Raw genomic sequence first — 23,493 nt, 5'->3', positions numbered from 1 at the left:
CTACTCTTTCAAAGGACCCTGTCAGTAAAAAGTACCAAACTAACCACCTCTTCTATTTACCTCTAAGGACTCTCTTTTTCTATGCTCTATAAATCACATCTCCTAAAAATCGAATAACTGCTACCAGGATGTTTCTACAAAGTCCAGCCCTCCACTGACCTTCATAAGCCTGGTGAACAAGGTTAAACAGTCGTTCCGCCTGTGACTTGAGCTCTGGGTCTCTGTGCTTGTCTGGATGGTAGAGCATACACAGCCTCCGGTAGGCAGCTTTCAGCTCTTCAGAAGAGGCCTAAAGAAAGAAAAATTCAATTAGAGAACAATCAATGCTACTTAAACATTATCATTATCAGAATCAGCCTTGAAATGGGAACCCATCAGCCACGTCCCAATGTGTTTGCTCTCGACATGCAGGATGTAATGAAGTTAGGTTTATTACCTCAACAAAGCTTCTTTTTGCCAGTTAATAAAGCGATCAATTACATACATCAATAGTGACTGGGTTTTGCTGGGAAGTGCTGCTATCTGATGAATGAACATTTGTGTCTCTGGAATGGCTCATTGTGCTCTGAGCTGAAACCAAAATGTCAGAGACCTGCTAACTCTTTAATTTATTTGAAGTAAATCATGCCAAGGCACTCTCAACAGAACAGGTTCAGGCAAAGAAAAGCTATATACCATTAGACAGAAATGACATCAATTTAATGACATAACGAACATGAATCCTTGAAATTCAAAGACAAACTTGTAGGGCCCACATGCACTCGGATGCAACCTCTAATTCCAGAAGGCGGCACATTCAGAGGCAGAAATGCTTCCCTAACCTGTAGTAACCAACCCTCCCCAAAACCGCCAGACCTCCCTAAAAACCAAAAGGCATCAACTCTCCAATCCTCCTCGCAGGACGGACATCTGAAGGGGCAGCACAAGGCAGACGGGCTCTGGTGTGCTTTAACCACAGTGGGGGGCGGGTGCCAACAGGCAAACCTGCATCCACTGTGGCCTGCCTCACAGCCACCAAGAGGGTCTCTAGACGGGACCCCTCGGAGGCCCTGGGACACTGAGCGGGCTATGTGGCTGGCCCCTCAGGTCTGCTTTTGGGAAGTGTTATGTTTGATTCTAGAGGCTATTTTGGCCTATGAGGGGTGGTATTGGATGGGCAGCTCTACCCTTTGGTATATCAGTTAAAGAACACTTGATTTGGGGACATATCCCCACCATTTTGACAACTGAAGCACATTTCTGGGTCACTGACAACATGCTAGAGAGGCTCCCAAAATCTGCCAACTGAACAGAAGAACCGGTCCAGGTCCCAGGAGGGGATGTGAGGATTGACAGTGCTCCGGGATGAGGGCCTGGAACACAGATCCTCAAAGAAAGAGGTCACAGAGACATAGTCCTGGGACCATAATTACCAAAAAAAAAAAAAAAAAAAAAAAAAAGATGACTCTGTATTCTCTGTTATTTCCACAATTTTTCAATATCTTTCAGTCCCAGGACTAATGAGCTTCTTCACCAGAAAAAAAAAGTGCAATTTTACTGTATTTTAGTATTAATTTTTGGCCCGGAATCGAAATATTTTCTACAGGATTAAGTTATTCAGATGCTAGAAAGCCAAGGCATTTGTGTGAGTTTACCAGGGGTTCTAAACAAGGAATTCTGAAGGACTCCAAGAGAAAGACAGTAAATGTGATTGGAAAGCCATGTGGAGGACATCGGCCCATCCCACGTGCCTGAGGGGGCAGCAGTGCTGGGGCCCGGGTTCTGCTCCTCAGCCCTAGACCAGGCTCAGGCGGGCTTCGTCTGAGGAGTAGGTGATGGCGTGGGTGACCTCCAGGAGCCTTCTGGCTCTAACTTTACTGGATTCTGCTATCCAGAAAAAAAACAAGGCCAGACGCAGTGGTTCACACGTGTAGACCTAGCACTTCGGGAGGCGGAGGTGGGCAGATTGCTTGAGCCCACAAGTTCAAGACTAGACTGGGCAACATGGCGAAACCCCACATCTACCAAAAATACAAACATTAGCTGGGCATGGAGGTGCTTGCCTGTGGTCCTACCTGGAAGGCTGAGGTGGGAGGATCACCTGAGCCTGTGGAGGCTGAGGTTGCAGTGAGCTATGATTGCATCGCTGCACTCCAGCCTGGGTGACAGAGGGGGAAAAAAACTAGCTAGACCCGAGCCATTCAGCTTGCCCTTTAAAGCAGGCCACAGAGAGCGTCCCGCTGGTTTGGAGAGAGGCAACTCTGCCGCGTGCCATTTTAAATCAGGAGCTCCTTGAGGGTTCCCTGAAGTGCTCTGTCAGAATAGGGTCAAGGATCTTGCTGAATGAGCAGCTCCTGGCCTCTGAGAATTGGTGAGACGCCACCCCATGGCAAATCTCTTTCTCCCATCTTCCCTTTGGTGCACTAGCAAACAGGGGCTGGCTGCCTGTCTTCCAGCCACGCCCGTGTGGTTCGCTCTGGGGCAACACAACCTTCCATTCTGCTGGTTGAGAATGCAGGTGTGGCAGTCAAACGGCCCATGTCTGGATGCAGGATCTGTCACTTCCAAGCTTTGTGACCATGACAAGTGAGATTTCTGGCCTTTAGTCTTCTCCTAAATAAAAGATGACACCTTGCAGGGACGGTGTGAGAATGAAACCAGACAGTGACTATGAAGTTCTTCACACAGTGCCCAACACACAGCAAAAACGGAGGAATTATAGCTCCTTAAAGCTCCTTTCCGTTTCCGCATCTGCAGACTGTGGACAATAGTGCCTCTTTCTGAGTCTTTGTGAGGCGTAATTGAGATAATACAAGCACGAGTGCCTAACAATGTCCAGCTCATACTAGGACCATAACCACTTCTGTTATTACCATCATCACAATTCAGCTGTGGTATCTTTTTGGCAACAGGAGAACTGAAACTGGAACAATTCGGAGGGCACTGCCCTGGTGCATGGATAACAGAAACAGTCATTCAGGAAGGAGTCCTGCTTGTGAAAATTCATTGTGCCGTATACTCAGATGACGACCACTTTTCTGTATGTATATTCTATTTCTATAAAAATACAAGGCCCCGGCCGGGCGCGGTGGCTCAAGCCTGTAATCCCAGCACTTTGGGAGGCCGAGACGGGCGGATCACGAGGTCAGGAGATCGAGACCATCCTGGCTAACACGGTGAAACCCCGTCTCTACTAAAATACAAAAAAAAATTAGCCGGGCGAGGTGGCGGGCGCCTGTACTCCCAGCTACTCGGGAGGCTGAGGCAGGAGAATGGCGTGAACTCGGGAGGCGGGGCTTGCAGTGAGCTGAGATCCAGCCACTGCACTCCAGCCTGGGCAATAGAGCCAGACTCCGTCTCAAAAAAAAAAAAAAAAAAAAAAAAAAAAATACAAGGCCCCCTAGAAGAGGTGGGCCTCTGTATTTCCATCTCTGCATTCTCTCCTCCTTCTTCTTCTTCTTGCTCTAGTGTTTTGTTTTCCTCCCGACTTTAAATGCATTTCTTGCTACACTTATCAATATACCACCTGCACCAACCCTGGTGTTTCAAACATAAATCATGGGAAAATAATCTTTTCCAGGTAGGTTTACTTATGTGGTGATGTAAAAGGGGCTTGTTTTTTTTTCCCACACGGCCATTACAAATTATTTTCTTTTTTTTTTTTTGAGATGGAGTTTCACTCTGCCACCCAGGCTAGAGTGCCATGGTGTGATCTCGGCTCACTGCAGTCTCCGCCTCCTGGCTTCAAGTAATTCTCCTGCCTCAGCCTCCCAAGTAGCTGGGACTACAGGCGCCCATCACCATGCCCAGTTAATTGTTTGTATTTTTAATACAGATGGGATTTCATTGTGTTGGCCAGGCTGGTGTTGAACTCCTGACCTCAGGTGATCTGCCCACCTCGGCCTCCCAAAGTGCTGAGATTACAGGCGTGAGTCACTGCGCCCAGTCACAAATTATTTTCTTTCTGCAAATTTTAATTGTCCTTTCCTGTATCTCATAAAAGTTACAAGTACTGTATTAGACAGATTTGACTGACTCCCAGTTAGACTGCTATTTCCTGGTTATTAAAATTAAACTAGATGACAAGAGAGCAGAATATTTACTCTGCAAGACATTCTTTAATCTTATTAATAAATGGCTTAATATGCTATTGATTAAGTAATGGAAATAAGATGCTTCATTTTTAATAAATATCACACTCAATAAAAGGTTAGATTGGTCCTTTCATCATAACTGAATAGCTAAGGTCACTGGTTCGATATTTCATAAAGGAGAACCTCTTTCACTACCACAGAAATACTGTTATCATTTCAAAATGCAATGAGATATCATTAAGAATGATACCTAAAGGTACATTCTTATCCTAAAATTCTCTAATGAAATTAAGAAATGTGTCATACTTTAAGTCTATAAACTTTCATCATCCCAATCACCTGGTTATATTTTCTGGATATGTTAAAAAATATATGTTAGGCCCCAAATTAAGTCTCAATAGACTTTAAAGACTGACACCATACAAAATATCTTCTCCTACCACAAGAGGATGAAGTCAGAAATCAATAACAGGGCTGGGTGCAATGGCTCACACCAGTATAGTAATCCCAGCACTTTGGTATGCCAAGGTGGGAGGATCGCTTGAGGCCAGGAGTTCAAGACCAGCTTGGGCAACATAGCGAGATCCTGTCTCCACAAAAAAAAATTTTAAAAATTATCCAGGTGTGGCCCGGGTGTGGTGGCTCACACCTGTAATCCCAGCATTTTGGGAGGCCGAGGCGAGTGGATCACAAGGTCAGGAGATCGAGGCCAGCCTGACCAACACGGTAAAACCCCGTCTCTACTAAAAATACCAAAATTCACTGGGTGTGGTGGTGAGTGCCTGTAATCCCAGCTACTCGGGAGGCTGAGGCCACAGAATCGCTTGAACCTGGGAGGCAGAGGTCGCAGTGAGCCAAGATTGCACCACTGCACTCTAGCCTGGGCGACAGAGCGAGACTCCATCTAAACAAAACAAAACAAAACAAAACAAAACAAAACAAAACAAAAACAATTTATCTAGGTGTACTTCCAGCTCCTCAGGAGGCTAAGGCAAAATAAGCTAAAACATGTCTAGATAGTATGTCTGTACCACAACTGCATTTGGTTAGGATAGGCTAGATCAGTGGTTCTCAAAGTGTGGTCTGGGGCATCCCAGGAATCTCTGAGACCCTTCAGGGATCCACAGAGTCAAAACTATTTTTCTAATAACACAAAGCTGTTATTTGCCTTTTTCACTCTCATCCTTTCTTGAGTGTACAGTGGAATCTTGAGGTTACAGGACATGTGATGATATTGGGAACAAACGTGAGCCTAAAAGAGGCAGTCCTTCAAGATGGATCCTGAGATATCTAAATTTAAAATAGAGCCAGGTGGCCTTTTGCTGACTAGGGGTCGCACAGAGTTTTCCAAAATCCACATCTTTTTATCTTTGGAGCTCACCCACCTCAATCAATCAGAGCTCATCCGCCCAGCCAATCAGGGCTCACCTGTATCAGTCGTTCAGCACTAAGCAAGTTTCAATCCTTCATTTACATAAATGGACCTGATTGGGAACCCAGGCAGGAACTTTGGCTATAAAACCTGAGTTTTCCTTTCGTTCTCTGGAACACACCTTTGTTTTACACTGGAGGCTGGGTTTCCCTGGTTTGCAAAGTATTCACTGGAGTAAAATCTCTTTTTTCCAAATTCCCTTTCAGAGAACTTTTAGTTATAATATCATTGTTCTGATGTTTAATGGAAAGTGTGTACATGTCTTACGTTTTCTAGAAATTTCTAAGGTTGGTATAAATACAAGAGTTTAATTAAATACAGGGTATAAATACAAGAGTTTTTGAGATTAACTCAATTGGTTCTCAGTTCCTTGACTGTGCCCACTATCGTTGGTTGTACCTGCTGTGATGTCTGTGTATCTGTAACCTCATTATTGTCCAATACGGTCATTTTAAATCCTTAAAACGCTTTCCTTGTGCTTCTATTGAAATACATTTGCATTTGTGTCTTGTTTTACAACAATATTTTAGCAATTACTCAGTTTTAATTTCTAACTAAGTATCAATAGCTATAATTCACATAAACAAAAGCTCTCTGGGATCCTCAATAATTTAAGAATGTAAAGGAATCCTAACACCAAAGAGCTTGGTAACTGCTGGGCTAGATGATACTGCAGTTAACAAACAATCCAAAAATTTCAATGGTTTATTTCTCTTTCACTTTACATGTCCATCTGAGGTCAGCTAGTACAGTTTGGCAATGTCTTCAGGTCCCAGGTCGACAGGTCCCAGGACAACACAGCAGTCATCTGTGCCAAACACCAAGGCAGAGGGGAGAGCAGGCTCCCTGGCTCACACTGGCATTTAAATGCTTGGGCCTAGAAGTGACACACCTCACTTCCACTGACATCACTGCCTAGAACTAGTCCCACGGTCTTGCTCAACCACAAGGACAGTAGCAAGTGCAATCCTCCCATGTGCTGGGCAAGCAAAACCACGTTGGGTGAACCGTACTTATACCTACCATGATGATGATATTGAATTGGATACTTCGAAGACTGAATAGAGCATGCAAATAACTCAGTAATACCTCATATTTATACTCACTTTGGGAATACTAAAGCCACCAGGTTTTTTGTTGCTTTAGCCTATATTTTCAAACTCAAACTTCCAGGCGATGTATCTGTATTACTAAATTTCACCAACCAAGGCTCCATAAACTATATTCTACTGGATTTTGGGAAGTTTGCCTGATTACCACAATTGAAGATTCATTATTGTCCATATGTTCCACAATAATCTGATGGAAAGAAACTGCATCGGCTCATAAAAACCTGCAGTTTTTCTTTGTGTATGTGTGTGTGTGTTTTTTTTTAAAATGATAGTTGGTGCTTATACACTTTAAAAGAAAAAGCAGATTTCAGAGCTAATTAACACCAAGACAACATGGGTGCTTTGTGCTGAGTAAGATCTGTTCTATGAAGAGAAAGGGTGTCACATATTATTTGGTGTCATTTAGTAGATACTGATTATACTAAGAAACCAAGCCACTTACTTATCAGGCATTAAAAAGCAACCATGTAACTGGACTTGATAAAAAAAAAAATTCCCTATTTCATTTTGTAAAGGTTCCAACCATATAGCCTGAGGCTTTACACAATACAGTCCCTCTCATTCCCAGCTCCACCATATTCTGATGGTATTTTTCTGGCTCAACCCCACCTCCTTTCATTTTCATTTACATGTAGAATATCTGTGGAAAGTCTGGAAATATGGGATTCATCCTCAAACAGAAATAAACCCCAAGGATGTATTTGGAATTATCCTACAACATCGAGCACTGTGTAGACTGGAGTAACTCATTCTGTCTGACTGATCTCCACAGGAACATTGCAAGTAGAACAGATTTAACGCGAGACTAACCTGTATCTACTGTAAAAATGCAGCTCCATTTACTTGACAAAAACAAAAACAAAAACAAAAAAAACCACCACCAAACCCCATACAAAAATATATATGATCCATCTTCTGAAACTTATTTTCTTTTACAAATATCATTAGTGGTGGTAGTGCAAAAGACGATCAAGTAACCTTTTCCCACCGCAATAAGAAACATAAGGGGAAGATAATCAATATCTGCCAGATGAATGAAGGACAAGCCCAGCAAGGGAAAAGCCGTCGTTTCAGCTCCTGGCATGCTATTCAGTGCTGGACTGAGTCTCCATAGGCCTTGACTTACTCTGGAGCCTGAGCATAAAGGCGTATGTTTGAATTTGCTCTCTTCCTCTTGTGCCTGCGGTAGATTTACCAAATTAACAACAAATAAATTCCTTCCGATAATAAGTTCCTCTAGAATAATTTGATGGCGAAAATTGCAATATGTTCCTCAAGAATACTGGTAGACAAGCTGAGTATGTCGTTAACAAATACTTATCACTTCCATGAGTAAGTTTACTGAATGTCAACTGGCTTTAGAAACCACTGGGGCACAAAAGAAATACAATAAAGTCCGTAGCTCAAAGAAATTACACATAGATTCCTGTCTATTTCCTATTCCCCACCCCCCCAAAAAACTCCATGTAAACATGGATTTACCTAAACAATATAAAACAGGAATGCTAACATTAATGATGCAGAAGTAAGGTCACAGGAGTCAGAATGCAAAGAAAACTTCACGGAGGTGGTGAGAACCCCAGTGAGAACACAAAGGTGGACTCTGATTTGCTTTGGGTATCCAAGATGAGCTGCGGCATCTCAGGGGACAATAACACCCTGAGGAAACAGGCCGGTGTTGGGGACTGAAACACAGAACACTGACCAAACCGGCAGAGGCATAAAGGGGCATAAGAAGGCAGGAAGTAGGTAAGAAACTAATTTGGACACCCATCTGTCTGCTCAATTTATTCAGCAAACATTTGCTAACCAGCATTATGTGCCTGGCACTGTGCAGGGGATATAATGGTGACTCAGATAGCCACGGCCGCTGACCACACGGTGCTTCCTCTGCAGTGGAAGAGGGCAGAACATCACCACAAAGTAGCCAGAAAATACACAAAACATCTAATTTATACAGGGCTTTAAAAATGGAGCCAAGGAGTTTGACCCTGACCCAAGAAACAAGAGGAAGTCATGCAAGGTTTCTGGGTAGAGAAATAATGTGACCAGTATTATTTGTTAAGATTAATTTGGTACAGCTTGACTGAAACAAACAAACAAAAAACAAATCCAGAGAGATCTAAAGGAAACAGCAGCAGAAGTTCAAGGCTGAGGTTCTGTGACCAGCAGCCTGGAAGCTGAAACAGAAACGACGGATCAGAGTCTGCTGAAGTTCTAGAGGATTCATGGATCTAAGGGACAGTTACTGAATGTGAAATGGAGAAGAATCAACGAGCATTCCAGGGTTTTGGCTCGAACACGGATTAGGGAGAAATCGGGAGGTAGTCAGGCTTGGGGCAGAGGTGAATTTGAACACCTAGGTGGCGTGATGTCCAGAAGGCAGATAGAGATGCAGGGTTGAAGCAAGAGACTTAAAGAGCTGGCTGGGCACGGGGGCTCCGCCTGTAATCCCAGCATTTTGGGAGGCTGAGGCGAGCAGATCACCTGAGGTTGGGAGTTCCAGACCAGCCTGACCAACATGGAGAAACCCTGTCTCTGGTAAAAATACAAAAAAAACAGCCAGGCATGGTGGCGCATGCTACTCGGGAGGCTGAGGCAGGAGAATCGCTTGAACCCAGGAGGCGGAGGCTGCGGTGAGCCGAGATCGCACCATTGCACTCCAGCCTGGGCAACAAGAGCGAAACTCAATCTCAAAAAAAAAAAAAAAAATCCAAGGAGGTGAGGACTGACCTGGACAAAGGGCTATGTAAGGACAGGGAACGTGCAACTGGCAAGGTGAAAAAGGACCGAGAAGCATCACAGAGCTTTAAAGACTTGTCAATAGTGTCACAAATGCATTTATACAGATTTACAGCTAACAAAAAAATTCCACTATTTCCTCACTTAATACTTTTTTTTTTTAGACGGAGTCTCACTCTGTTGCCCAGGCTGGGTGCAGTGGCACAATCCCAGCTCACCGCAAGCTCCGGCTCACCGCAAGGTCCGCCTCCCGGGTTCACGTCATTCTCCTGACTCAGCCTCCCACGTAGCTGGGACTACAGGCGCCCAGTACCAAGCCCGGATAATTTTTTTGTATTTTAAGTAGAGACGGGGTTTCACCGTGTTAGCCAGGATGGTCTCGATCTCCTGACCTTGTGATCCGCCCGCCTGGGCCTCCCAAAGTGCTGGGATTACAGGCGTGAGCCACTACGCCCGGTCAATACTTTAATACTCAAAATGCCTTGAAGTTGGTATCAGACTCCCATTTTACAGATAAAAATCCCAAGGACTGGAAAGATCAAGTGACTTGTTGAAGATGGAGGAGGAGTTTATGTGGTTATGGACCTCTAACCTGAAGATGGTTAGAAGTTAATAATGTGTAGCCTAACTCAAACCAAACTTCAGTTCATGAAAGTCAAAGGCAACAGAGAGAGGGAAGAGGCATTTACAATATATACATACCAGATCAAGGATTAACCAAATTATATACTAACCAGTAAGAGCCTTCCTTATTAATGGCTATGCTCATGACACTAAGAGAAATACACGGCATTCATGTTACAGGCATATGTCCACTGCTATATCAAGCATTTCCATGCACTCCCACTTCATTCCCACAAAAGCTCTACGACAGTAAAACTGTCTGGATTTTATGCATGAACGGGCTCAGACAGGTTAGGTAATTTGCCCCTACAAAACCTGCTAAAAACTCAAACTTGGATCTGACTCCTGCGGCTGTGCTATCTTCACAATGACCCCTTTTGAAGCTCCACCACTGTCCCTGGACATTCAGATCATCACCAATGAATGCTCCTTGATGTTTAAACATGCAAGGGGTGGGCTAGGCGATTTCAGCTGTCCTTCACTTAAAACCGCTGAATTGCCCGGGCGTGGCGGCTCACGCCTGTAATCCCAGCACTTTGGGAGGCTGAGGCGGGCGGATCACGAGGTCAGGAGATCAAGACCATCCTGGCTAACCCAGTGAAACCCCCGTCTCTACTAAAAATACAAAAAATTAGCCGGGCGTGGTGGCGGGCGCCTGTAGTCCCAGCTACTCAGAAGGCTGAGGCGGGAGAATGGCGTGAACCCGGGAGGTAGAACTTGCTGTGAGCCGAGATCGTGCCGTTGCACTCCAGCCTGGGTGACAGAGCGAGACTCCAGCTCAAAAAAAAAAAAAAAAAACAAAATAAACCCTGAATTCTATCACATCTTTGTTGAGGACAGAGGTCAGCTTGACCTACACTGATTTTGGAAGTTTGGCTCCTACAGCCATTTTAAGTTTCACTTTGGAAAGAGCTTAGCAGATGAATAATCAAATCACAAATGAGTCAGAAAAGCTGAACAGAGAGACTGATAAAATAATTCTAAAAAGTTTCTACAAATAGGAATAATTTTTGAAACTTAAGTAAGTTCTACTTAACCCAGAATTAAGGAAAAAATTTACAAAACTCACAGAACACAATACTTCCAAGATGGCAATATAAATTTGAAAAAAAAAGATTAACACAATTAGTAACAACAGAATTCCAAATACAAACAAAAAACAAGAAACAAACAAACAAAAAAAACAAAGGCAGGGAGCACATCACCTGCTGCAAGGTGTATGGGGCAGAAGAGGAATCAAGTTCTGCAGCACACACCTTGGCTACAATCACAGAATTCAAGAACAAATGGGCCAAAGGAGCAAACATCCTGACTCCCAATCAGAGGTCATTCCAAGGGCTTAGGAAATCTTTTGCTACCATGGTACAACTGGGTTTTCATCACTTTTCCTGATCATGTTCATATATTTATTTGTTGCCCTTCAGACGAATAGAAAATAAAAAGGCCCCAGTCTCTAGAAACAAGCTCCAGAGTTGCACCAAAATTGATGGCTCAGATCCTATCTTAACAGTAAGAAATTGGCTTATTTCTCCCTAAAAGCCTGACCTTATACCTTCTCTCGTCCGTGTTCATCTGTTACACCCTGCCTACTCATGCAGACTTCTTGTGGTTGATTTCTATTGGCTTGGCATTTTACTGCTGAAGAATTTTCTGGCTCCTGTCAACTAGGAGGGTACGCTGTACACTCAAAACATGCAGAAGTGGTTCCAACAGTCCATGAGCCAAACCGGAATCCAGCTGTCAGATTTTCATCTCCAAGGAGGTTCCACTCCAAGCTGCAAGCTCCTTCCACCTCGTGCAACCTGTACCAGGCGTGTGCCATTAACAGTGGTAATAAAGCAGCAATGTTCTCAGTTGTCTTCTTTTTAAGAAATGTGTGTCTCCTTTAAAAAATATATGCTATTTTAATTATTCATCTGTTGTCTTACATCCTTTCTTAAACAAGGTAAGGTGTAAATAAGTAAAATTAAAATGAAAGGTTAATAAAAAGCAGACACAAATTCTACAGCCAAGTAAAGCAAGTTGCTCTCATGTCCCCTATTTTCCATTGTTTTATTACTAAATTCACAGCGAATACAAGTTTTCCATTGAATCCTCTTTAAGAAAGAAAATAAAAGAGGTGTTTTGGTAGATAATGCAAAATTAGAGCATTAACATTTCAAGAAGCAATTGTTTGAAATGCCCAAAGCAGAAAATAACTGGCTTATAGGCCATTAAGGAAACACACTGTAAAACGTAACCTCATGTTTGCCAATCACATTATGAGATGACATTGGAAGTGGTGGGGCGTCCTCAACCGCTCCCTCCCCGCGCACAGGCAGCTTCTTTAAACTGCACGTCCCCAGCACCCTCTTGAGCCCACCCCTGCCCCCAGCTCTGCCTCCTCTCTGCTTGGCTCACAACTATCCTACCTTTACCCGAAACACCCCAAAAAGGTTATCCTTGAGCCCACAACCTACTCCCATGCTTAGCCCCAACTTCCAGGAAAGCTCCCTATCCCCATGTCAACTTTCCAGGAAGTACAAGTTCAGAGAGATCACTGTCTTTTAAAGAGAACAAACTCAGTGTTTTGAAAAGAAAGTAAAAAAAGCTTCAGGAATTTCTTTTCTTTTCTTTTTTTTGAGACAGGGTTTTGCTCTTGTTGCCCAGGATGGAGTGCAGTGGCACAACTTCGGCTCACCGCAGCCTCTGCCTCCGGGTTCAAGTGAATCTCCTGCCTCAGCCTCCTGAGTAGCTGAGATTACAGGCGTTTGCCACCACACCTGGCTAATTTTTGTATTTTTAGTAGAGATGGGGTTTCTCCATGTTGGACAGGCTGGTCTCAAACTCCTGACCTCAGGTGATCTGCCCACCTCAGCCTCCCAAAGTGCTGGGATTACAGGTGTGAGCCACTGTGCCCAGTCTCTTTTTTTTTTTTTTTGATAGTCTTGCTCTGTCGCCCAGGCTGGAGTACAGTGGCACAATCTTGGCTCACTGCAACCTCCGCTTCCTGGGTTCGAAATTCTCCTGTCTCAGCCTCCCAAGTAGCTGGGATTACAGGTGAGCACCACCACGCCCAGCTAATTTTTTTTTTTTTTTTTGGTATTTTTAGTGGAGACGGGGTTTCACCATGTTGACCAGGCTAGTCTCAAACTCCTGACCTCAGGTGATCCGCCCGCCTCCGCCTCCCAAAGTGCTGGGATTACAGGCATGAGTCACCATGGTCAGCCTCAGAAATTTCATAAACTAATGCTTAGCATACATTCTAGCACTATAATTTTTAGTAATATTACAAGTGGAGAGCAAAGTTCATCCTTAGCTAGGATGAAGCATACCAAGGCTTTTTACGAACATGTATGTCTTTTACATTTTAAAATTTTATTTATTTATTATTATTATTATTATTATTTTTTACATGGATTCTCACTCTGTCACCCAGGCTGGAGTGCAGTGGTGTGATCTTGGTTCACTGCCAACTCCGTCTCCCGGGTTCAAGCAATTCTCCTGCTTCAGCCTCCCGAGTAGCTAGGATTACAGGCGCCCGTCACCACACCTGGCTAATTTTTGTATTTTTAGTAGAGATGGGGTTTCACCGTGTTGCCCAGGCTGGTCTCGAACTCCTGACCTTGTGATCAGCCCGCCTCGGCCTCCCAAAGTGCTGGGATTACAGGCATGAGCCACCATGCTTGGCCTTTTATTTATTATTTTTATAGACAGAGTCTTGCTTTTTATAGACAGAGTTTTGCTCTCTTGCCCAGCCTACAGTGTAGTGGTGTGACTGTAGCTCACTGCAGCCCCAGACTTCTGGGTTCAAGCAATCCTCCTGTAACCAAGTACTCCCATTATTCTTTTTTTTTGAGACGGAGTCTCATTCTGTTGCTTAGGCTGGAACGCAGTGGCGCGATCTCTGCTCACTGCAACCTCCACCTCCCAGCAGAGATTCTCCTGCCTCAGCCTCCTAACTGGGATTACAGGCGCCTGCCATCAAGTCCGGCTAAGTTTTGTATTTTTAGTAGAGATGGGGTTTCACCATGCTGGCCAGGCGGGTCTTGAACTCCTGACCTCAAGTGATCTGCCGGCCTCGGTCTCCCAAAGTGCTGGGATTACAGGCGTGAGCCACCATGCCCGGCCCCATGTTTCTAAGAGATAGTTTAATTATTTTCTCCTCTCCCCCTTTCTCCTGTACCCTGTTTCCTACTTAGCCCTTTAGAAATGCAAATATAGGCCCAGCGCGGTGGCTCATGCCTGTAATCCCAGCACTTTGGGAGGCCGAGGCGGGTGGATCACAAGGTCAGGAGATGGAGACCACGGTGAAACCCCGTCTCTACTAAAAATACAAAATATTAGCCGGGTGCGGTTGCGGGCGCCTGTAGTTCCAGCTACTGGGGAGGCTGAGGCAGGAGAATGGCGGGAACCCGGGAGGCGGAGCTTGCAGTGAGCCGAGATCGCACCACTGCCCTCCAGCCAGGGGGACAGAGCGAGACTCCGTCTCAAAAAAAAAAAAAAAAAAGAAATGCAAATATAACCTTTCCCCTCCCCCTCACCAGACATCCTCTATGGGGCAAGTGCATCTAACTATGTGCTCCAAGACAGATCTCTTGACAGTGGATCTGCAGACCAAATCATGTCCCCACGGCCACTTTTACTTATTTCTGCCCAGGAAGGTGCCAACTCAACTGCCAGGTAGATAAAGTACCCAGACAGCAGGAGGACCCCTGCCCTTGCTCATTTTCTCCTATACCTTATAAAAGTGCCCGCTTTCTGCTCCAAAAGTGAAGTGGTACGGCAGGACATTGTGTCCCTTGCCCAAGCTGGCTTCGGAGTAAATTCACTGGCTTTGTATGCTGTCTCAATCTTGTTAACTGGACTCTGCATGCAGTGAACAACTGATCCGCTTTTCGGTTGCACTCCCACCTTAGGCTAGACTACAGGTTACAGTGCACGCCACCATGCCTGGCTAGTTAAAAAAATTTTTTTTTGGCTGGGCATGGTGGCTCATGCCTGTAATCCCAGCACTCTGGGAGGCCGAGGTGGGCAGATCACAAGGTCAGGAGATCGAGACCATGCTGGCTAACACAGTGAAACCCCGTCTCTACTAAAAATACAAAATAAAAAATTAGCCAGGTATGGCAGTGGGCGCCTATAGTCCCAGCTACTCGGGAGGCTGAGGCAGGAGAATGGCATGAACCCAGGCGGCAGAGCTTGCAATGAGCCAAGACTGCGCCACTGCGCTCCAGCCTGGGCGACACAGCGAGACTCCGTCTCAAAAAAATATTTTTTAAATTAACAATGGGGTCTCGCTATGTTATGTCACCCAGGCTGATCTCAAACTCCTGGTCTCAAGCTATCCTCCTGCCTTAGCCTACTAACGTGCTGGAATTACAGGTGTGAGCCACTCCCCAATCCTTATGTCTTTTTTAAAAATAAGTAAAACTTCAAACTTATCAAAATTCAAGAAATAACAACAATAAGTATTAACTAAACACCTACTTATGCCAGGCACTTTATAGACATCCTCAGCACCTAGCAATACACATACCACACAGGTCATCCTGGCCTACAGTAAGTGCATAAGACATTATTACCTGTTACCTACATTTCAACATTAAAGAAACTGATGGCCAGGCACAGTGGCTCACGCCTGTAATTGCAGCACTTTGGGAGGCCCAGGCGTGTGGATCACGTGGTCAGGAGTTTGAGACCAGTCTGGCCAACATAGTGAAACCCTACCTCTACTAAAAAAACAAAAAATTAGCTGGGTGTGGTGATGTGTGCCTGTAATCCCAGCTACTCGGGAGGCTGAGGCAGGAGAACTGTGTGAATCCAGGAGGTGGAGGTTGCAGTGAGCTGAGATCGCGCCATTGCACTCCAGCTTGGGTGGCAGTGTGAGACTCCATCTCAAAAAGACAGAAATTGAGAAGCAGAAAGGTTAAATTACTAGCCTTGAAGCACAAAACTTCCAGAGGAGTAAAGTGGGATTTGAATACTGGACTCCGGCTGCAAAGCCCTACCTGGTGGCCTCCCTCTATCCCATTGTTAACTAAGAAGTACTGGTGCCTCCATTCTGCAGGCAAGTAGAGGCTGAGGTTAAATGACTTGTTGAAAGACACACAAGAGGCAGGCAGCACGGGCTGAAATTTTTGCTCCTCAGCCTCTTGGCTTACAGAACATGCTACAGAATGTGGACATCTGGATAAGTTGTTTTTGGACAACTGAGGCTTAACTCTATGTGCCCAAGGCAAACATTTAACTGGAGTCATTATAAATATCAAACTTTAACGTAATGTAGTAATGGAAAATGAAGGAATTGACCTTTTCAGAGCCATCTTTATTTCTCTTATTGAGACAAAATTAACTGCCCATCATGAGGTTTGATAAGAAAGCAATGAATGCGTAAACACATACCGCCTCACTGCTCTAGGGAGTTGAGTGGCTCAAATTGGCACAGCTGAGCCTTTTACACGTCAATTTCTGCAGATGGCTGAGTCAGCGGTCCTGATAGGAGGGTCTACTGCCTCCTTCTTTGTGGGTGACTTTGACCCTAGGACAATCTTGAGAGTGACCAGGGGACCTTCCTCTACTTTTCTAGCCCTTTCTCTCAGTCTGCAGTTCAAACTCAACAGGTGGGCCTTACTCTGTGGCTGTAACTTGCAGTCCAAGAAACCCAGACAACCCAAATTGTGAAAATAATGATCTACCTTGTACCAGAGAAGGAAAGAAAATGCAGGGGCTTGGGGTAAACCTTTTACTGGTAGGTGATACTTTTGAACCTCTAGTTTCATGGCTGTTCTGGAAGGATGAAGATCCCACAACACTGACCTCCATAATGGACTGCAAGAAAAAACTTTTTTATTTATTAACAACTTCAGTTTTTACTTAATTGTGTTTTTCCAAAAGTGTTTAAAACTTGAAAAGGGTGGCTCCTTAAGGTTAAAACAAGCTGGGACCAGAGATCTTCAAACAGGTTATAAACACTGCAGAAATGAGATTCTTTCAAAGACACTGACAAAGAACTGTAGCCATTTGTCTTGGGAATAAATTAGGTTTGAAATGTGTCAACTAAGTTCCTAATTAAAGGATCAGGTAAACTTAACTCTGATTTATAGTTAAGGAATCCTTTCTCCAAATACATTTTGCAAAAATCATCCTGGAGATCTCAGAGAGGTTAGATTGTAGGCACCAGATGATGCATCTAACACTAAACCAGAAAACCAGTCTGGTTTTGGTGCGCCCAGGTAATGATAAATTACTCGCTCCTCTCAATGTGAGGCAGGCAGGACAGATGATGGTCCTGCTCTGTAAACAGGAAATCTAGAAGGAGAATCATTAAAGATCATGGGGTCTTGTAATAGGAGAATGGGGGGTCCTGTCCAGCTGCCTGCTTCACTCTCTCCAACAGCAGCAACAGTGGGGTCTCCAACCTTTAACACCAGGTACTGACAGATAATTTTTCCACAGACTAGTGGGAGTGGAATGAAACTGTTCCACCTGGGATCATCGGGCATTAGATTCTTCTACGGAGCACTTAACCTAGATCCCTTGCATGTGCAGTTCCCAATAGGGTTTGTGCTCCTATGAGAACCTAATGCCACCACCAATCTGACAGGCAGAGCTCAGGCGGTAACGCTTGCCCACCAGACGCTAACCGCTTGCTTGCCCACCACTCACCTCCTGCTGTACGGCCCAATTCCTAACAAGTCACAGACCAGTACTGGTCCATGGCCAGGGGGTTGAGGATCCCTGCTCTAGAATATAAATTTAAAGGGATATTTTAAAGTTTAAAAACCTGGAGAGGGAGATACTTCAGCTGATTTTTGACATTTCTATATTAATCCAATTATATACCTCTATTATGCTTATAATTTTAAAGTAGGATTCCCTGGTTTTGTCTGGAGTTGTTTCCATTTGAGATTTCTAAAGAAAAGTCTCTGAACTCTACTGAACATTGAGAGTTTTGAAGACACTCTTTTGAAGGTACTCTGAAGTGGGAAGAGGGCCTTGCCTCTCACAGCTATACTTAAATGGCAACTACTCTAGAACTGACAGCAAACAGACAAACAGGTATTAAGATATTCTTCCAACCACACATGTAAGAATTAAGATTACCCTGACTTTTTTCCAACTAAATCACGTTATTTCAACTTCACATTTGATTTCACACAATAAATTCCAGTAAATATCAAGTCCAGACATTACATTCAGAGCTTCTAGTGGAATCCCAGGACAGAAAACCAGCACATCACACCTGAGTATGACATTTAACACCAAGTTTGCTGACAAAGACAACAGAAAGTGTCTTCTGCAAAGGGGCATGTTTCATATGGATGTAACCTATAGTCATATAGCCATAAATATGGAAAGTGCCTTCACTCACTGGGAGAAGTAAAACAAAATTTTTTAAAGAAATATTTCTTGGCTGGGTGCAGTGGCTCATGCCTGTAATCCCAGCACTTTGGGCGGCTGAGATGGGCGGACTGCTTGAGCTCAGGAGTTTGAGACCAGCCGCGGCAACACAGTGAGACCCTATCTCTACAAAAATTACAAAAATCAGCCGGGTGTGATGGTGTGTGCCTGTAATACCAACCACTGGTGACTGAGGTAGGAGGATCACCTGAGCTGGGGAACGTGGAGGCTGCTGTGAACCATGACTACGCCACTGCACTCCAGCCTGGGTCAAGTCTAAATATATATATATAATATATACATATATTTTATATAAATATATATATTTACTTATATAAAAATAAATACACACACATATATACGTATATATACACACACACATATATGTATATATACTTCATCCTTAAGTCTAATAACAGCGACAGGCCTAGCCAGGCATGGTGGTTCATGCCTGTAATTCCAGCACATTGGGAGGCAGAGATGGGAGGATGGCTTGAGCTCAGGAGACCAACCTGGGCAACAAAGAGAGACCCTGTCTCTACAAAAGATACAAAAATTAGCTGGGCATAGTGGCATGTGCCTGTGGTCCTAGCTACTAGCAAGGCTGAGGTGGGAGCACCTGAGCCCGGCGAAGTTGAGGTTGCAGTGCACCATGATCCACCTCTGCACTTCAGCCTGGGCAACAGAGCGAGACCCTGTCTCTAAACAAACAAATAAACAAAAAACCAAACAAATAAAATTTCTTTGGCTCCCATCCGTAAGTCCAAAAACAATGACAGGCCCTACAATTTCAGCAGTTTCAAGGTACACCTTTGACAAAATGTTTACCTAGGACTCCGGCTAAAACTATTATTCTAGACCTGCTTGATCATCTGCAGCTACCTAAGGTTCAGTACGCCTAGATAAATGGCTGCTCAATTACTGACAACCCAGACTAAGTACGCATTATTTCAGAAAGGCTGGCTTCATTTATTGGTTGACTTCTAAAAACTGGAAAAAAAGAATAACTAGCCAGACATCTTCATTTAAAGGGAAAGAAACTGAAGGCTAAAGAAGTGATCAGCCCATTAAAACCTAGATGACGGGTTGATGGGTGCAGCAAACCACCATGGCACATGTGTACCTATGTAACAAACCTGCACGTTCTGCATATGTATCCCAGAACTTAAAGTATAATTAAAAAAAAAAAAAAAAAAAAAAAAAACACAGAAAGAAAAGAAAAAAAAGAAGTGATTAGCCCAAAGTGTTGATTAATGAGAACAAGAACCCCCAGGTACCCTATGGCAGCCTAACAAAATCTGCAATTTCCAAAGATATTTCACTGGACATTCTCATAGTATAGTGGCCCATACATTTGAGGGATTCTTACACGTGGTGCTCAGTGTCAAGCCTCTGAGTCCAAGCTAAGCCATCATATACCCTATGACCTGCAGGTATACATCCAGATGGCCTGAAGCAACTGAAGAGCCACAAAAGTAGTGAAAACAGCCAGGTCCTGCCTTAACTGAAGACATTCCACCATGGTGATTTGTTCCTGCCCCACCCTAACTGATCAATTGGCCTTAGGACAATACACGCTCCCCGCCCTTGTGAAAATGTACTTTGTGATATTCCCCTGTCCTCAAGAGAGTACTCTAATATTCTCCCCACCCTTGAGAATGTGCTTTGTAAGATCCACCCCCTGTCCACAAAAAATTGCTCCTAACTCCACCGCCTATCCTAAACCTATAAGAACTAATGATAATCCCACCACACTTTGCCGACTCTCTTTTCGGACTCAGCCCGCCTGCACCCAGTTGATTAAAAAGCTTTATTGCTCACACAAAGCCTGTTTGGTGGTCTCCTCACACGGACGCACGTGACACTCAAGGATACAGTACTAGAACTAGCAGCTTTGTAATCCAAGGACTGGTAAGGTAAAGTGACAGCAGGGAGCTCACAAGCTGGGCTCCAGAGTCAGACTGCCTGGGTTGAGTTCAGGCTCTTGCACTTTCTAGTAATGTGACTTTAGACACACTACTTACTCTCTCTAGACACACTACTTACTCTCTCTATGCCTTGGTTTCCTCAGGTGTAAATCAAGGGCTATCATAATACTTACCTTAAGGACTATCCTCAGAATTAAATGAGATAACAGTACAAATTCATTCAGCATAGCGGTCCCACACAAGGTAAGTTAGTATTATTTTATTTTTTTTGACATGGAGTCTCGCTGTGTCTCCCAGACTGGAGTGCAGTGGCGCGATCTCGGCTCACTGCAAGCTCCACCTCCCAGGTTCACGCCATTCCCCTGCCTCAGCCTCCCGCGTAGCTGGGACTACAGGCGCCCGCCACCACGCCCGGCTAATTTTTTGTATTTTTAGTAGAGACAGGGTTTCACCGTGTTACCAGGATGGTCTCGATCTCTTGACCTCGTGATCCACCCGCCTCGGCCTCCCAAAGTGCTGGGATTACAGGCGTGAGCCACCACTCCCGGCCAAGTTAGTATTATTAATATCACATAGACTAATATTTACTGACAACACACACTGAACCCGCTTTGATTAGCATAGCCGAACTTGGCTAGCTTTCATTACCACTGGAAAACCTGAGAGATGGAATTAGGAATTCTCTGGCAGGGCTGAAAAATCTGGACCTACCGGCTTAGAGAAACCGATTCACCGTATGACCTGACCCGCGAAGCCTTCTCGCCCTTCCAACCTATCTCACCTCCAGACTAGTCATGAAGAAAGGAGGTGTAGTGGGGCCCTACTACTGCCAGACTATGTGAGACTCTCTTGTGTTTTCTTTTATTCGTTGAGAAGACAGGGTACAAGGGTTTGGTGTGAATGTTAAAAGTGTTGTTAGGGCACCACTTCTTTTCTGGCCTAGAGCTTCTTCCTAATCTGCAGCCTCCCAGACGAGAGTCTGTATCCCGGAGGCTCTGCCTTCAATTTCAGAAAAGCGGGTCCAGGGAAATGAAAGACGGCACGAGACGCGTGCCTCTGAGGCTGGACCCACTTCAGAGGCAGGGAGTTCCCACGAAAGACTCGGGGAACGGATAAAGCCGTAAGGACGTTCCCTAGTGGCCTTGACCTTGGTGGGTGAGACTCAGTTTGCCATCCTGCTGGCGGCGGGCGATGACACAGCCCCAGTCAGGACGGGTATGTGGGCTGATCGCGGGACGAGGTCTCGGAGGACTGCGAACCCCACCCCGGTATCCTCCTCGGGGACCCTGTTTCCTCTTGTGGGTTCGGAGACCTCTGGCCCTGCCCGGACACAGTGCACGCGACGCACTGGCCTCCAAGAGCTGGGGGGGAGGCCGGACCCGGCACCCCCGGTGGGAGAGTCTGGGCAGTGGGGACGGCTCCGTCGGCCGGCTGGCGCGCACGTCGCCGGGGTCACGCGGCCTCCCCGCCGGACCCGAGCCTCCCGTGGCGGGGGCGGGCGGCCGCCGCCAGCCTGGCCCTCCCGAACGACCGGGCTCGGCCTCAGCCCCCAGAGCGTAGAGCCGCTGGCCTCACCTCCCTGCGCACGTTCAGCAACGAGTAATAGTCTTCATTGTCCAGCTCCTCCTCGCTCAAGGCCGTCGCCATCTTCGCAACCTTTCACCCCGCCAAACCGGCAAGGCCGTCCTCAAGAGGGGCCAGTGATCCGCGGTAGGGACAGCGCGGGCCAGCCCGGCTGCGCCACAGCGGCCCCTGGCGGCCCGGAGCCATCCGCGCCCGGCAGGAGTGCGCCTGCGCTTTGCGCCCCCGCGCGGCGTAGGGCGGGACGCGGCGCCGAGGCCGCCTTGGCTGGGTGACCACGCGGATCTCTCCTCGTGCTCCCAATGGACGCGTGGCACGCGGCGTGTCTGGGTCCCGGGGGCCTGAGATCCAGCCACCAGGACTCCCTAGACTAGAAAGGCAAACTTTGCTTTGCTTTTTTTTTTTTTTGAGACGGAGTCTCACTCTGTCGCCCAGGCTGGAGTGCAGTAGCGCGATCTCGGCTCACTGAAACCTCCACCTCCCGGTTTCAAGCGATTCTCCTGCCTCAGCCTCCCGAGTAGCTGCGACTGCAGGCGCCCGCCACCACGCCCGGTTAATTTTTTTGTATTTTTGGTAGAGACAGGGTTTCACCATGTTGGCCAGGCTGGTCTCGGACTCCTGACCTCAGGTGATCCTCCCAAAATGCTGGAATTACAGGAATGAGCCACCGCGTCCTGCCTAGAAAGGGAAACTTTGAAGTCAGCTCTAGGAGGTTGTCATCCTCTGGGAGACAAAACCCGGTGACACCACCTGTTTCCCGACTGCCCCCAAACTCCTGGAAGAAGCGCAAGGTGCCCCCAGTGCAGGGCGCATCCGGATCCCAAATATCCCCAAAATGAGATTTGTTCCTACATCCATTGTCTTTTCTCTTGGGCATCCAGAAGCCTTCCTGCCCAGAACAGGCCTCCTCGTTTTAGTTATTTGTTATTGCTCTAATTTAGGAGCACCTGGCCATCTTTTCTGCTGCTTAAATGACGAGGCAATACCCATTTGGTTCCTGATATAATTGTCTCTGGCAGGCATGTGTACCTGCAGTCCCTACCCCGGAGCCATTCTCCTGTAAATTTCTCCCTCATAATTTATCGGTGGAGTCTAATTGATTTCAACCTGGTGCCTGCTGTTTGGTGCATTATTAAAGATGTCTTGGTTACAATAATCTAAATAATTTAAACGTCTTCGAAATTATGCCATTGTCAAGGGGAGGCGGACAGCAGCCCACTCTTGCCACCTGTTTGGTTCCCGCTGACCTGCGCTGAGTCTCAGAAACCTTTGTTGTTCCTTTACTAACCGCCAGTGCAGAGCCATCCCCATTGCCCTTCATAAGCAGGTCTCCTGGGAAGCCCCCAACACCTGTCTGTGGATTTGAGAGGCTGATTTCTTTCTCTTTCTAATTTTTGGCCAGATGTGCACCATCTGGGCCTGTGTCTCATCCCTTCCAAGTTGCCCAGCCCTCTTAGGATCTTTTGGCATGAGACACTTAGGTGTGCTGAGACAGATTGTTCGGGTGGGTTGAGTCAGCCTGAAACAAACTGTCAGCCCAGGTTGTAAATTAAGGGCTATTTCTTTAGTTGTGTGAAGCTTCCCCACAGCAGCTTCCATGGTCCATCAGCTCTTTCACC

The 23,493-nt window shown here is 45.7% G+C and overlaps 1 protein-coding gene across 1 annotated transcript in view; it reads right to left on the bottom strand.

The window, feature by feature from the left end:
- DNAJC11 (DnaJ heat shock protein family (Hsp40) member C11) overlaps positions 1-21,992 on the bottom strand; it is a 71,049-nt gene extending 49,057 nt beyond the window's left edge. The window contains exons 1-2 of the mRNA XM_007980733.3: positions 21,869-21,992; positions 160-289 (exon numbers count right to left, since the gene is read on the bottom strand). Coding sequence (XP_007978924.1) covers positions 160-289; positions 21,869-21,940 — 202 coding nt within the window. The 5' untranslated portion in view covers positions 21,941-21,992. The remainder of the gene's footprint in view (positions 1-159; positions 290-21,868) is intronic.
- Positions 21,993-23,493: the final 1,501 nt, after the last annotated feature.

Source organism: Chlorocebus sabaeus, chromosome 20 (genome assembly GCF_047675955.1).
Source record: "Chlorocebus sabaeus isolate Y175 chromosome 20, mChlSab1.0.hap1, whole genome shotgun sequence".
Taxonomy (NCBI): domain Eukaryota; kingdom Metazoa; phylum Chordata; class Mammalia; order Primates; family Cercopithecidae; genus Chlorocebus; species Chlorocebus sabaeus.
Note: the sequence above shows the minus strand (reverse complement) of the source record. Positions and strands in the feature narration are given on the sequence as shown.